Below are 14,322 nucleotides of genomic sequence, written 5' to 3' on the forward strand. Positions count from 1 at the left end.
AGCCCTGGCTGGTGTGGCTCAGTGGATTGAGTACCAGCCTGTAGACTAAAGGGTCGCTGGTTTGATTCCCAGTCAGGGCACATGCCTGGGCTGTGGGCCAGGTCCCCAGTACAGGGTGCACAAGAGGCAACCACACACTGATGTTTCTCTTTCTCCCTCCCTTCCCCTCTCTAAAAGTAAATAAATAGAATATTTTACAATAAATAAATTAGAATAATGTTTAAAATAAAAAAACTAAAAAGCCCTCACATCATTGTTTCACACCACCCTATTATTTCCTTTACACAGAACTCATTTTAGTTGTTCGCTTGTTTCTTAGCTGTCCACTGGAATGGAAAAGCCATTTTAAAAAAATCACAATGTGAATGGTGCCCCCTGGAGTTGCAAAGCAGCTGCCATGGCAATACTGTGATCTGCTTTCTCCTTTGTTCATTGCTGTATCCCAGCAGCTCCAATGCCTGGCACAACACAAACATACAATAAATATTGGCTGAATGACAAAAAACAACTTGACTATTCTATATCTCTAACTTAAAAACTTTCCCATGTATTCCTTCAAAACCCACCTCCCCATCCCTTTCCAACTCCTATTATGTACTTACTTTCCTTGTCCTGGACCTTGCCTTTCCCTTATTTCATTTCCTGATTCTTCTCTTCCCCCCAACCTTTCCTAGTAAACCACTACACAGCTTGGCCTCTCTAACACTGGCCCCCAAGGTTGACTCCACTGTAAGTCTCTCATTATTTGGGTCTCAGCTCAAATTTTATTAATCTCTTCACCCATGTGACCCAGTATGCCCAGAAAACTCCTGGTTTACACCTGTTGTCCTAATCTAATAGGTAATTGTGTGCCCCCTCTTACTCAGTATCCCCATTTTGTTAACTATTTCAAAATAACCCCAGGGGAAAACACCCTGTGCTGTCACACTTTTTCACAGAGTGATGACTTACTGCCTTTATATCACTTATAACTACTTTAAAGTATCTCATTTAAATGTTAATTTAATGTCTCCACCTACGAAAATATATGCTTCATAAGAACATGGGGTTTATGTTTCCAGCTCCTTTACTAGTAGGGACCTGACCCTATGGGCACCCAGCTCTTGGAATCTCCACGCTGACTCTCTCGGAGCTGCTACACCATACACAGAATGGCAGAGATCCCAAGGGCCAAGATCCTGTGGCTGGCAGTCCCTGCTCCAAACAAGAGACAGGGTTCCAGATTCTTCTTAGACTAAACTCATTTGAGGTTTGGGCACATGAATGACACTTTCATGTAAGGAACTTACTGAGTTAAAAATATTACTTTAAACTGATGTAATTAGTTTATATGTTCATTACTCTAGAGATAAACTCTGAATTAAATTCACTAAATTATTACATAAATATTTTTAAAAGGGAAAGCCAATATACAGCAGTAATAAAAAGGTCTGTTGCTCATGTTTATTTGAATAGGGTACAGGTAAAAAGAAACTAAATTTTACAATTATCTTGCTGGGCATAATAATTACTCTAAAAAGATTTAATACAATATTAATCTAGTAGGCCCAAATTAGAAATTAAACATCTGAAAAAAAGAAAATTAAGTTGATATTTCAATTTGAGGGTGACAATCTAACAGCCAAATATTCTTATGAAAATATAAACATTTGGTCAGATTCAGAATGATCTCATTTTCATTGAAAAATAGTTCCTGACACTTCCTTTACCAACCATTTTCACACACACTAATTATAAAACTAACAAGTGAAAAGAGAGGTAACATGGGGTGGTAATTAAGAAAAGATCTGAGTTAGACCCAGACTTGGATACAGACTCCATCACTTACAACCATGTGACTTTGGGAAAGTCATTTTCTAGGGTTCTTCATTTAAAAAAATGGGACTAATACTAAACTAACCTCAAAGGTACTGAAGCAATACTTAGCAAAAACAAACAAACAGAAAAACCAGTATAATACAGTGCTTTGTAGCACAGAGTAAATAATTATAATGCCAAGTTTACTCAGATAAGACACTATTTATTTATTTATTTTGAAGATTTTATTTATTTATTTATTTTAGAGAGATGGGGGAGGGAGGGAGAAAATGAGGGAGTGAAACATAAATGTATGGTTGCTTCTAGCACACCCCATACTGGGGATCTGGCCCACAACCCAGGCATGTGCCCTGACTAGGAATTGAACCAGCAACCCTTTCGTTCAAAGGTCAGCACTCAATTCACTCAATCCACTGAGCCACACCAGCCAGGGCTTCCCCAAAATATTTTTATCTATCACCTTGTAGCAGTAGTTGTTAAATTTTAGGCTAGTGGGAATCAATATGTATGGGATATACTCTAGGATTCAGTATTCTGAACAATCTCAAGAAACTGAGAAACAGTGTATTTAAAAGTGAAAATAACAAAAAAAACCTAGCAAGCTAAAAACAAAAGGAAGAAACACTGAATTATGAGTACACATAAGCGTACTTGAACTTCGGCTGTGATCAGATTTGTTAACTGCCAAATACATGACCTCCAAATAAGTGAAAGGTGACTATACATATATATGTATGTAGATAGTACCACACTCATATGTTATATGTACTCATGCATGTACATATGTGTTTGAGGTGGTCCAAAAACATCTCATTTCCTTCATGAAAAAAAGGACTTAAAACAAGCAAGAGTCACACCAAAATAAGGAATAAGGCAAGAAGTGGGTTTCCAAATTCTCTCCATACATTTTATTTCTGGTTCATTTCATTAAGTCTGGCTTTCCAAATTATTAATATTGTATGTTAAGTATAATTACCTTTCAAAGACTTTATGAAAGTAAAACCAAGGTTTTATCATAAGACTAGCCAAATACGATGTATCTGGACTCTTAAATAGCACCTACACACAAGATTCAAAGCACTCTGCACACAGCATAGTCTATATGGATGGAGAAATTTGGGAGTTTTCTCAAAGTTATGGCTAACACTGGGTTCAAGAACAAACAACTGATAACTAGTTACTAAACTAATAACTGATTCAATAACTAAAATTTTAAAAATTTTCTATTATATGAAGAGATGTCACCAAAACAAATATATTTTAGTTTGCTCTTTTCCTTACTAGCTCCTACCATAACTTACAGTAGTTCTCAGAAAATCCTATCAAAACACACATAATTTTTTAAAGTTTAGAGTCATTTCAAATCCCTTTATAAACTAAAATTCTAATATACTTCCTGAGTGCCATAAAGTAATAGGTTACAGCCAAGAAAATTTCATTTTTTCAGGTAATCTGCCAACAAAATATTTAAAAATTATAATCAGTTTATAACAGAATTAAATACTTGATTATATTATCTGTGCAGAAAAAAATTTTCATAGTTTTTTGGTGCTAAGTTTCAAATACCCATGTACCAATGTATAAAATCTCTAGAGGGTATTTTTATAATTACTGATAAAGGTATTTTGTTCTTATTGCTTAGACCTACTGAACTTTTGCTACCATACTAGCATCTGAATCGCTTATCGGGTTATGTATTACATCAGTTTGTGGACTTTTCTACTTACTTAATTTATACAAGAGATGAACACTTTCGAAAATTTGCAAGAACCACTGATAGATTACTTTGGTGGACAACGGGGAGAACACAATGAAGTCAGGGTAGCCATCTTACCACCGCTATGCTCTTCATTTTTTAGGTAACAATTTCATTCCCAAATACTAATTCTAATGACTAAATTTGAAATACTATACAAAAACTAAGTAAGTCCATTTCACTAAGACATGCTAATTCAAAATGACTCCTTTGCCCACTCTAAACTGGCCACCTTGTCCCAGGAGGAAGAAGGAGCATGGCTGACGGCTCACCTTTTCATTTACTATGATGGAGAACCTAAGTTCTCCATTTCTAAGTTGTTTAGAAATGTCTTTCATCCTTAATAAACAGTGAGCAATTACCAGGGCACCACTGCAAGTGGCAGTTATAAGGACAAAAGGATAAAAAAAAGATGCAAAGTATAATATGAATATACTGTAGGAAAATCTACAGCTTGTGTCTAAATTACTGCTTCAAAATGTTCTTTTCTAATAGAATTAAACTCATAAATATGCCCATTATAGTCTATTTACTAAAATTATACAAATCAAAATTAAATTGTAGTGTTTCCTTAAAAACCTTACCAAAGATACCATTAGATATAAAGCCTATTTCCAAATTCATTCATTAAATAAATGAATGAATAAACCAAGTACCCACTAAATATGTGGCACTATTCTGGCAATTGTAAAGGAACATGGCAAATTACTTCATACAAGTATTCTTACCTTCAGCTGAAATCCAGTTTCATAAACAGTCTCCTTCCAGTTACCTTCCTAAAAATTAAATTTTAGAAATCATTGCAAAATAAAACAACATAAAGAATATTTCAAATCAAAGAAAATACCTATCATTCTGTTCCTCTTTCAGGGGAGATGAGAAAGGTTAAAAAAATAATTCTTTCCCTTCAAAATTAAATATTCAATCCAAATTCCAAAAGATTACCAAAAGATGAACCCAAGATTTTACAATCTGGGCTTCAAAGAACTAAAGACTAACTTTGGTATCATTAGGTAATACCAAAAAGCATTGTCTTTAGTATCTTTCAGTATGAAAATGTTAGCCAAAAGAACAATGTAACCAATAATTTTCCATTTTAAAACAAACAAAATGCATACACAAAGCTGCTCCAAAATAACCCTTAAGAATAAGCATTCCAGCCCTGACTGGTGTGGCTCAGTTGGTTGAGTGTTGTCCTGCAAAGCTGGGATCACCATCACCAGTTCGATTCCCCAGTCAGGGCACACACTGGGTTGTGGCCAGGTCCCTGGTTGGGGCGCATGTACAAGAGGCAACCAATTGGTGTTTCTCTTACACATCAATGTTGCTCTCCTTCTCTTTCTCCCTCCTTTTCCCTCTCTCTGGAAATAAATAAATAAAATCTTAAAAAAAAAAAAAAAGAAGAAGCTTTAGCTACCTACACAGGTAACTTAAAAAAAGTTGATTAGGCATTCCAACTAAACAGGGTGATCACTTCATAAGTTATATAAATGTCTAATCACTACATTGTCCACTTGAAACTAATACTGTGTGTCAACTGTGATTAAAATGTTTTTAAGCTAAAAAAAGCAAGCAATTCACAATTCAAAATTTTAAATATCCCAAGTCCAATGAATTTTTTAAAAGACTAAATAAAAGAAAAATACCTGTGTCAAAAACAAATAGAAGATTTTGTCTCTACAAAGGATGGGATGTGAAGCAACCCTTAAGAGGAAGTTTTCTAAACCAATTCGTCGTCTTTCCACAAAATCTGGGTCCATGTTGTCAGCGGAGAGTTTATGCCAAACAAATTCTGCCTAGGTAGACAAAGCAATCATGAGGAATAGTCTCAACATTAAATACTTCGTAACTGTACTGCCATTTCACTTCTTACCCTTTTTTCTGGTAGAGGTGGCACAACAACATGTGGATAGTAAACTAAAAGGTAGTTTCTCAACAACTCAAATTCACTATACCGCCTCCACAGTGAATCTGTTAGGACACTCGGACCATCAATATGTTCAACTGACCTGAAAAGAAATAGAATGAGCTTGCTATTATTTTTTTAAATACAAATACATGCACATGACCCCCTTTAAATTCTATAACTCCATTTACTAAATGCTTATGAACCAGGCACTAAGTAAAGAAATTTCCATGTACTATTTTATTTATGACAACCATGTGAGGCATGGATTACTGTCCCCATCTTACAGACTAGGGAGCAGCTGCACAGTATACGCTTCTCCTACAATCACAACAGTCTGTGGGCATAGCACTCAGATCCCTTTGCCTCCAAAGCCCTCACTCCTAACCACTTTCCTCCTATTACATTCTTCTGTTATAGGCAACCTATAAGACTCAAGAGAAATAGTCATATTAGGGACTCTTTAAAAGCCTCAGTGTATTCAGGTAATGTATAATAGCTGATTTTACAATATAGTATATGCAATGATACAATATAGTATAAAATAACTGATTTTACAATATAGTATATACAATGATATATATAATATTTAATGTTGTATCATTAAATAAAAAATATTTGTAACTGCAGTTCTGCCACAATGAGAAGAATATTCATGCTGAAGACAAAGACGCTGCAAAAATCTTAATTCAAGATTATGAATAAATTGCCCTGGCTGGTGTGGCTCAGTGGATTAAGCACTGGCCTGCAAACCAGGAGGTCACCAGTTTGATTCCCAGTTGGGCGCATACCTGGGTTGCGGGCCCAGTTCCCAGTGGGGGGGCCATGGGAGAAGCAACCACACACTGATGTTTCTCTCCCTCTCTTTCTCCCTCCCTTCCCCTCTGTCTGGGAATGAGTAAGTAAAATCTTCATTTAAAAAAAGGTTATGAATAAATTGAATATATCCAAGAACCAAAATTTTAATTAACTCTAAAAGGATGGGGGAAAAGGGATATAAAAATTAACCTGAAGTTCTACCTTTAATATAAAGCTTTGCAGGCAATGTCTCATTCCTATATAAGTTCAACTTACAGCTGGAGAAATTATGGTAAAATTATATAAGGATATCTGAAATTATTTTGACTATTTGAAATTTCTGCTAGTATAATCACTGTTAGAAGGTATCAGTATTCTAAACATTATCAGGACCATCCTCTTTTCTCTTTGCTTGACAATAACATGCACAGAAACACAATGTACATTTGTAGTTAGGGCATAAAGGCACAGAAGCTAAATCAGTCTTGGAACAAAGTAAAATCTTGAGAAAGTATATATATACTAGGCCATGCTCAGCACAAGAGATGTTCAGTGGTTTTATTATTTACATATTCAGTTTGCCATTTTGTTTATTCATTGCATATTAATGAAAAGGAAACAAATTATGACATTCAAAATGCAGAAATAGCCCTAAACCATGTAGTTCAGTTGGTTGGAACACTGTCCTATAAATCGAAAGGCTGTGGGTTCAATTCCTGGTCAGGGTATGTGCCTGGGTTGTGGGTTCAGTTCCTGGTTGGGCCATGTATGAGAGACAACTGATTAATGTTTCCCTCTCATATCAAGTGGTCACATACTAGAGACAACCAATCAATGTTCTCTCTTACATCAATGTTTCTTTCCGTCTCTCTCAAATCAATAAGCGTGTCCTCAGGTGAGGATTTTTTAAAAATACAGAAATGGCTCCCATGGCAAAAATATAAGATTATTAAAACATGATTCATTTTAAAGAGCATACCCTAACCATTAGCTATGATTAATACTATTCCAATTCAGATTTTCAAATTCAGTTGAAAAATATCTAGGTTAGTATCAAATTTCAAATTATTGAAAAAAACTGCATCTTGCCAGTAATTAGATAAATATAGCCTAAAGCAATACACATATAAGGCTGTTAGAAGACATGCTAAGTGTTAAAAAAAACAGGGGGCACCTAAGGTAGGGTATAGTTGTTGGAAACTGACTAAAAACATGGAAAAGATTTTTATTCAACCACATAACTACCATTTAGTGAATCATGTAACAAATATTTAATAGCACATAATTGGTTTCACATGCAACATTTAATATGACACTCAAAATAAAATAGATAGGCCCTGGCTGGTGTGGCTCAGTGGATTGAGTGCTGGCCTGCCAGTTGGATTCCTAGTCAGGGCACATGCCTAGGCTGCAGTCCAGGTCCCCAGTTGGGGGACAGTGATGTTTCTCTCCCTCTCATTCTTCCTCTCTTTCCCTCTCTCTGCCTCTCTCTAAAAATAAATAAATAAAATCTTTAAAAAAATAATAAAGCAGATAGTATCCATAACACCATTTTACAAATTACTGGAAGAATTAAGTAATATCATACTGCCTCCCAAGCCACGGAGGCATCTTTACCTATTCTAAAAAACATATTCTTATCTATTTTAAAAAGGGTTCATATTCCACAAACAAGGAAACACAAAATGTCTGGAGTAATTTTAAAAAGCCAGTGACATCAGCCTTATTCAATTTTAGCCTACTAAACTGTAACATCATTGGCAATTTGTTAAATGGGTTTTCTGCTTGTATCCAAAGAGCCTTAGCAGTAGATAGCCATATGATAAAAGTTCAACTGTTAGTTAATAAGATGAAATAATATTTATATTATCCAAGATTATCTGAATAACACTAAATTACAGAAAGAATCCACATGATTAAGAACTTTAAGGGTTCTGTAGTTGTTGAAGGCAAATTAACCTTAAAGGTACAGTCATTACAAGATTCTATTCAAGACAGCAATTCTCAAAGAGGGCATCTGTATACAGGATAGGTTAAGAATTTCTTAAAATAGGGAAAACACAAATCATAAAGAAAAAAAGACATAAATTTGACTATCTTAAAATGTAAAGCTGCCCTGGCTGATGTAGTACCTCAGTGGATGAGCATCGGCCTGCAAATCAAAGGGTCGCTGGTTTGATTCCCAGTCAGAACACATGTCTGGGTTGCAGGCCAGGTCCCTAATAGGGGGCACATGAGAGGCAGCCACACACTGATGTTTCTCCCTCCCTTCTCCTCTGTCTAAAATAAAATCTTTAGAAAAAGAAATGTAAAGCCCTTGTACTTTAAAATATAATAAAAAGCATGGTCCATAGCCCATCCAACTGTTTGAAAACAGTTGTAGCCCTGGTTTAAAAATGTGAATTTCTGGGCCGCACCCAAAACTGTAGCCTAACAAATTCTTCAAGTGATTCATATGTATTTTAAAGTTTAAGAACCAGTTTTAAAATAAATTGATAATGAAATACAATCATGAAAGTCAACTCAGTAATCATTTTCTTTTGTGTGCCACACAATTACTGGTGGTCCACTTACATATGTGTTCATTGTCTTGCTCTACTACACAAAGTACGGTCACTTCTAACCTCCAGTTTCAAATTATGACACTCTATTCATTTCAAAGTTAAGAGTAAACAACTACAAATTATTCCAAATTATTTAAATCAAGACTCTCTTCTAGCAGTAAAAGTAATCGACAGCTAATTTCATTGCTCGATTTGGTAAAGAAATAGGCATACTAAAAAGGGGAAGGGTTTGCAGGAACAAGTATAAAGGACACATGGACAATAACAAGCTGGGGGGATGGAAATGGGAGGGAGGTGGGGAGAGCTGGGGGATGGGATGGGGGTAAAAGGCAGAAAACTGTACTTGAACGACAATTAAAATAAAATACATTAAAAGGTCCTTTTTAATTTTAAAAACACTAATTTCTAAAGTATAATTTTTTAAGTGGCTAATTTAACCAAATATACACAAACCCTCTCATGGGACCGTGATTTTTTTAATCACCTTAAAAATCTGTTTTGCCTATGTTACAAAATGATATAATTTTAAAAAGACCCACCTTCCTCTCTCTTTTCCTAAAATTTCTATTGTACACAAATTTCTCTTGTTTTTGGAAGATTCATTTTTCTTCCCTTTTTTGGTCTTTTTCCTTTATTTTGGTGGAGAAAAGAAACCATACTTGCAAAGAGGATTTTCAGAATTGTCTGCATATTAAACAAGTTTTACGAAGATTGTAACTTTCATTTTGTATAGAACCACAAATCTGGAGAAAGGCTTGAAATGTTATAGGGTTAAGTCTTAAGCTTGGTGACTTTTGGTAAAGCCTAAGAAAATGGAGGGTTTCAAACCTTTTTCTTAAAAATGTATTCACAGTGAAACATGGTTATAACTTTCTATCAACTAGGTCTGATAGTTTTATCATTTTACTTTACTGGCCACCAAAAATTTCTCTCATAACTGTTTTAATTGGAAGTATTTCTGCTCAGTCTGCATAAAGAAAAGAACTAGTCAATATAGTCTTTATATAAACTGTTTATGATGGACAAAATAAATTGAGTCTTCCCTTGTCTTGCTGTAGACAAAACAATCTAATCCTTTAACTCTCCCTTACAATATAAAAGAACTTTTCTGGTGAGTTTTGATTTCTTCCTCCAGGATTTACTTTGTCTTTTCCATTTTACCCCAAAGTCTAAAGCTCCAGTCTCAATCAATTTTTTCCGTTAACTTCTCTGTAATTCCCAACGCTTCTTAAACTCAAACTGTTTTTTTCCCTCCTAGACTTTGTTAACGTCTCCATTTACCTCAGAGGTATGAGAATGGTATCTAACACCAAGAACTCCACCAAAGCATCTGTCAAATAATATTCTAGACACTGAAAGTATTTCACTAACCTTCCTGATTCCCCCAAAACAAGTACATTAGAATACAGTTACTAGGAGTACCATAATAAAAGACACTGTTTACTTTGCCTGTTAAAAAGTTAAAACACACACACACACACAGAATCCCTAAAAAGACAATGACTTGTAAACAGTTCTGTCCTACAACAGAATTTACACCAATATCTACCAAAGTTTTTTCTATCTAAACCTGGGCCCAATTCTCATCACTCACCTTGTTTCAACGAGGTAAGCGGTATACGTTTCCTGCATGTTCATGGCGTTTCTTCCAGTTCGCTTTTCTGCTTCTGAAACACTAATTTCTATCTTCTTCAACCAAAAATTATTTTCTGTCATCTGGACAAAAATAAATGGAAGAACCAAAAAAGAAAATTTAAGATGGTATTTTTAAAAACCCATCTATTATAATAGCTATTATAATAAAATCCATTATTGGTATATATTTCAAGCTAGTCTGTTGTATTTCTTAAGTTGCTAGGGGCTTGCTAATGACAGCAGCAAATGATACGCCTCTCTCCATCAGCATACTATAGTACAATAAACTTTATGAGATGCTATTTAAATAGGTTTCTATGTTTTACTTATTAAAACATAGAAATATAATAGAAGATAAAACATAGACATTTTTGGTCTATGGTTTTTTGTCATACAAGTGACCAAGAATAAACCTATACAGAAATGCATAAGAAAAAATCTAAAAACATATTATGCAAAGGTGAATGATCAATATTGATACCTAATTTTTTATTTTACCAAACTCAAATCTCTCTCAAAAATATAACACTATACATAAGCCAAAAGGTTAAGATTTTCAGCAGACAGTTTCATTTAAAAATTATAAAAGCAGGAGTCATCTTATATTCAACTTTCATTTTGCCTAAACTTTTTGGCAGTGGTTAACAGGCTCCAACTGTGAGTTAGCAGCAGGGTTTAAGGAAAGACACCTTTGTTTTCCCAAGCTAAACATCCCCAGCTTGGTATCAAAGGACCAAAAAGAACAAAGACACCACTGGTGGTCCATAGGCTGTATCTGTGGGAAGTGCACCACTGAAGAAAGGTCCTGAATATACCCAAAGTTAACTCCAAATCTAAACAAGACAAAGTGACACCATGAAATCTAAACAAGACAAAGTGACACCATGTGATTAACTGCTGTGCTTTGGGGTTTTTCCTCCCTTGCGCATTCTAAAATTCAGATGTGGGTATTGACTTAAACCACTGTACTATACTATAATTGTAGGCAGTCTGTAAAGAAGAGCTATAAGTAGAAAGATGGATACACCACAAGGTAAAAAAAAAATTTATACAGTAAAATTTATGGTGCTACTTTAACACAAAAAATTAAGGCTGTGCACGGTGAGAACAGAAAAAGCTATGTGACAGTGTTAAAAATTAAATCAATGATGAGTGAAAATGACACACTAAGAAAATGTCCCCAAAATGGTGAAGAAAAATGGAGAAGAGTGCAAATGCTAAAAGAAAAAGGACAGAAAATGAAAAGCCAACCCAATGGAATGGACTTGTTATTAGTTAACGAAAACAAATCATTCAGTTACCAAATGACAACTTTATAAAAGTATAAGTTGTATGTTTATGTCCTAAGAGATAAAATAAGAGAGAGAAGAGGAAATCATTCAACTAAACGAAAACTCGAGAAATTACGTTAAGCACAAACCACTCACATCAGGATTATGAAGCCTTCATTGGTTAAGATACACATATAAACAAACCACTTTGACTTACCAGCTTCTATTCCACTGAAAAATCCCTTGAGTTCTGAAAGAACGTGACTGATAAAGCAATTATATACCCAGCCAAAAAGGTAATACATATAAGACATGAATTTTTAGTGTTATGCCACCCAATTAATTATACAAAGGGGAACAAAGAATAAAATCAGCTATCATAAAAACGAAAGAATGGCACATAATACCAGTAGGGTTTGAAAGATGACATAAAAATTGCATATGCTATCAACATCAGGAATAACTCAACTGGTCCTCACAGCCATTAAAAGAACACATTGAACAGGTTTAGAAATGGACTGACTCAATGCCTGGAAGATGAAACAAGGGGCATGTTTTAAAGACAGATACAATATTTTTGATGTATTCAAAGCAAACTTCTCATCAGAATGAAGAATATCATTAAAGAAAGAGTGACTCTAGCCTGGCTGGTCTATCTCAGTGGACTGAGCGCCAGCCTGTGAACTGAAGGGATGTCGATTGGATTCCAGGTCAAGGCACGTGCCTGGCTTGCAGGCCAGGTCCCCAGCTGGAGGCGTGAGAGAGGCAACCAATCGCTGTTTCTCCCACACATCATGTTTCTCTTTGTCCCTCCTTTACCTTCTCTCTAAAAATAAATAAATAAAATATTTTTTAACACTATCCTAGGATAAAATGGACCTCCTCAGTAGCTTCTGAGGCCAATACATTTCTATCACCACAATTACTTTAGCAAACCTGATTCCCTTCGCTTCTGCAATATCATGCAGATAAATAAAATCTTTTTTTAAACATTTTATTTATTTATTTTTAGAGAGAGGGCATGGGAAGCAGAAACAGTGGGAGAGAAACAATGTGTGGTTGCCTCTCATGTGTCCCCTACTGGGGACCTGGCCTGCAACCAAGGCATGTGCCCTGACTGGGAATCAAACCAGCGACCCTTTGCTTCGCAGGCCTGCGCTCAATCCACTGAGCTACACCAGCCAGGGCACATAGATAAAGTTAAAAAAAAAAAAAGTGGCACTGTATTTGTATCTAGAGGGATAATGTTCCAGATGTAGATGCTTGACTTGTGAATCACTACTTACCACCTGACTTAAGACTAAATTAATGTATAAGATGGACATATTTAAAAAGCTGATGAAATTATTTATTTCCAATTCAATGAGTAAAAATTAATATAATCTAAGTTTTTAAAATGTTGCTAACAGTGAGGATACTAAAAGTAAGCATAAGGCAGATAAGAGTGATAAAAGAAACAGTAAGAAACTATTAACTCATTACATAAATATTTACTGAGTATCTACAGTATCAGTCATTAGGAAGGAATAAGACTCAACCAATGAATGCATAAATAAGTGGAACAACAAACTGATGTCTCTCCCCACTCCATCCCTCTAAAAACAATTTTACAAAAGAAACCCTCTTGCTTCAAAAGACACCATAAAGAAAAAAAAATGGGTGAGGGAGTTACCTGCAAATCATATTATCTGATAAAAAAGACTTGTATCCAGAATATCTAAACAACTCAGTAAGACAATTTCAAAAATGAACAAAAGATTGAAATAGACCTATCACCAAAGAAAATACATGCACAAATGGCAATAGGCACATGAAAAAATACTCAACACCATCAATCTTTAGGGAATTGCAAACTTAAACTATTTCACGCCTATCAGAATGACAATAATCAAAAAAACAAACAATGCCAAGTACTGACAAGGATGTGGAGAAATGTGAGCCTCATACATTGCTGGTGGTAATGTTAAATAGTATACCCACTTTGAAAAACAGTGGCAGTGTCTTAAAAAGTTAAGCATAAACTTACCATATAATGCAGTAATTCTATAAATTGAACTAAAGAAAAATGTAAACATATGTCCCCACAAACACTTGCATGTGAAGAATGTCTACAGCAATAATATTAATAGCTAAAGACTGAAAACAAACCCAATGTCCATAAAACAAATAAACAAAAAGTAATATATCCATACAATAGAAAACTATTCAGTAATAAAAAGAAACTAATACATGCTATAACACAGATGAACCTCAAAAACATAAGTATAATAAGGCAGTCTCAAAAGACAACAAATTGTATGATTCCATCTTTATGAAATAACTCAAAAGGCATACTTATGTAGAAAGCCAAGTGGTTGCCTAAGACTAAGGGTGGGAGAGGGGATAAACTACGAACGGAAATGAGGGACTTTGGAGGAGATGATGGAAATGTTCTGAAGCTGGGATGTGGTGCTGGTAGCACGTTTCCACAAATCTACTAAAAAATTACTAAATTATATACTTATAATGAGTGAACTTTACGGTATATAAATTACACCTTAGTAAAGTTCTTAAAAAATAAAATCCATGAATCCA

General features: G+C 34.9%; 1 protein-coding gene and 1 non-coding gene across 2 annotated transcripts in view; both read right to left on the reverse strand.

Moving 5' to 3' along the window:
• Positions 1–14,322, reverse strand: part of SNX4 (sorting nexin 4) — a 78,130-nt gene that overhangs the window by 53,773 nt on the left and 10,035 nt on the right. The window contains exons 2-5 of the mRNA XM_037033671.1: positions 10,437–10,558; positions 5,448–5,583; positions 5,221–5,370; positions 4,303–4,350 (exon numbers count right to left, since the gene is read on the reverse strand). Coding sequence (XP_036889566.1) covers positions 4,303–4,350; positions 5,221–5,370; positions 5,448–5,583; positions 10,437–10,558 — 456 coding nt within the window. The remainder of the gene's footprint in view (positions 1–4,302; positions 4,351–5,220; positions 5,371–5,447; positions 5,584–10,436; positions 10,559–14,322) is intronic.
• On the reverse strand, positions 12,605–12,737 carry LOC118978324 (small nucleolar RNA SNORA66). Its single transcript, XR_005064692.1, has one exon. It is a non-coding gene; the product is annotated as a small nucleolar RNA SNORA66 (small nucleolar RNA).

The sequence above is a fragment of the Sturnira hondurensis genome, unplaced genomic scaffold (assembly GCF_014824575.4).
Source record: "Sturnira hondurensis isolate 20B ecotype Veracruz unplaced genomic scaffold, ASM1482457v3 Scaffold0021765, whole genome shotgun sequence".
In the NCBI taxonomy this organism is placed as follows: Eukaryota; Metazoa; Chordata; class Mammalia; order Chiroptera; family Phyllostomidae; genus Sturnira; species Sturnira hondurensis.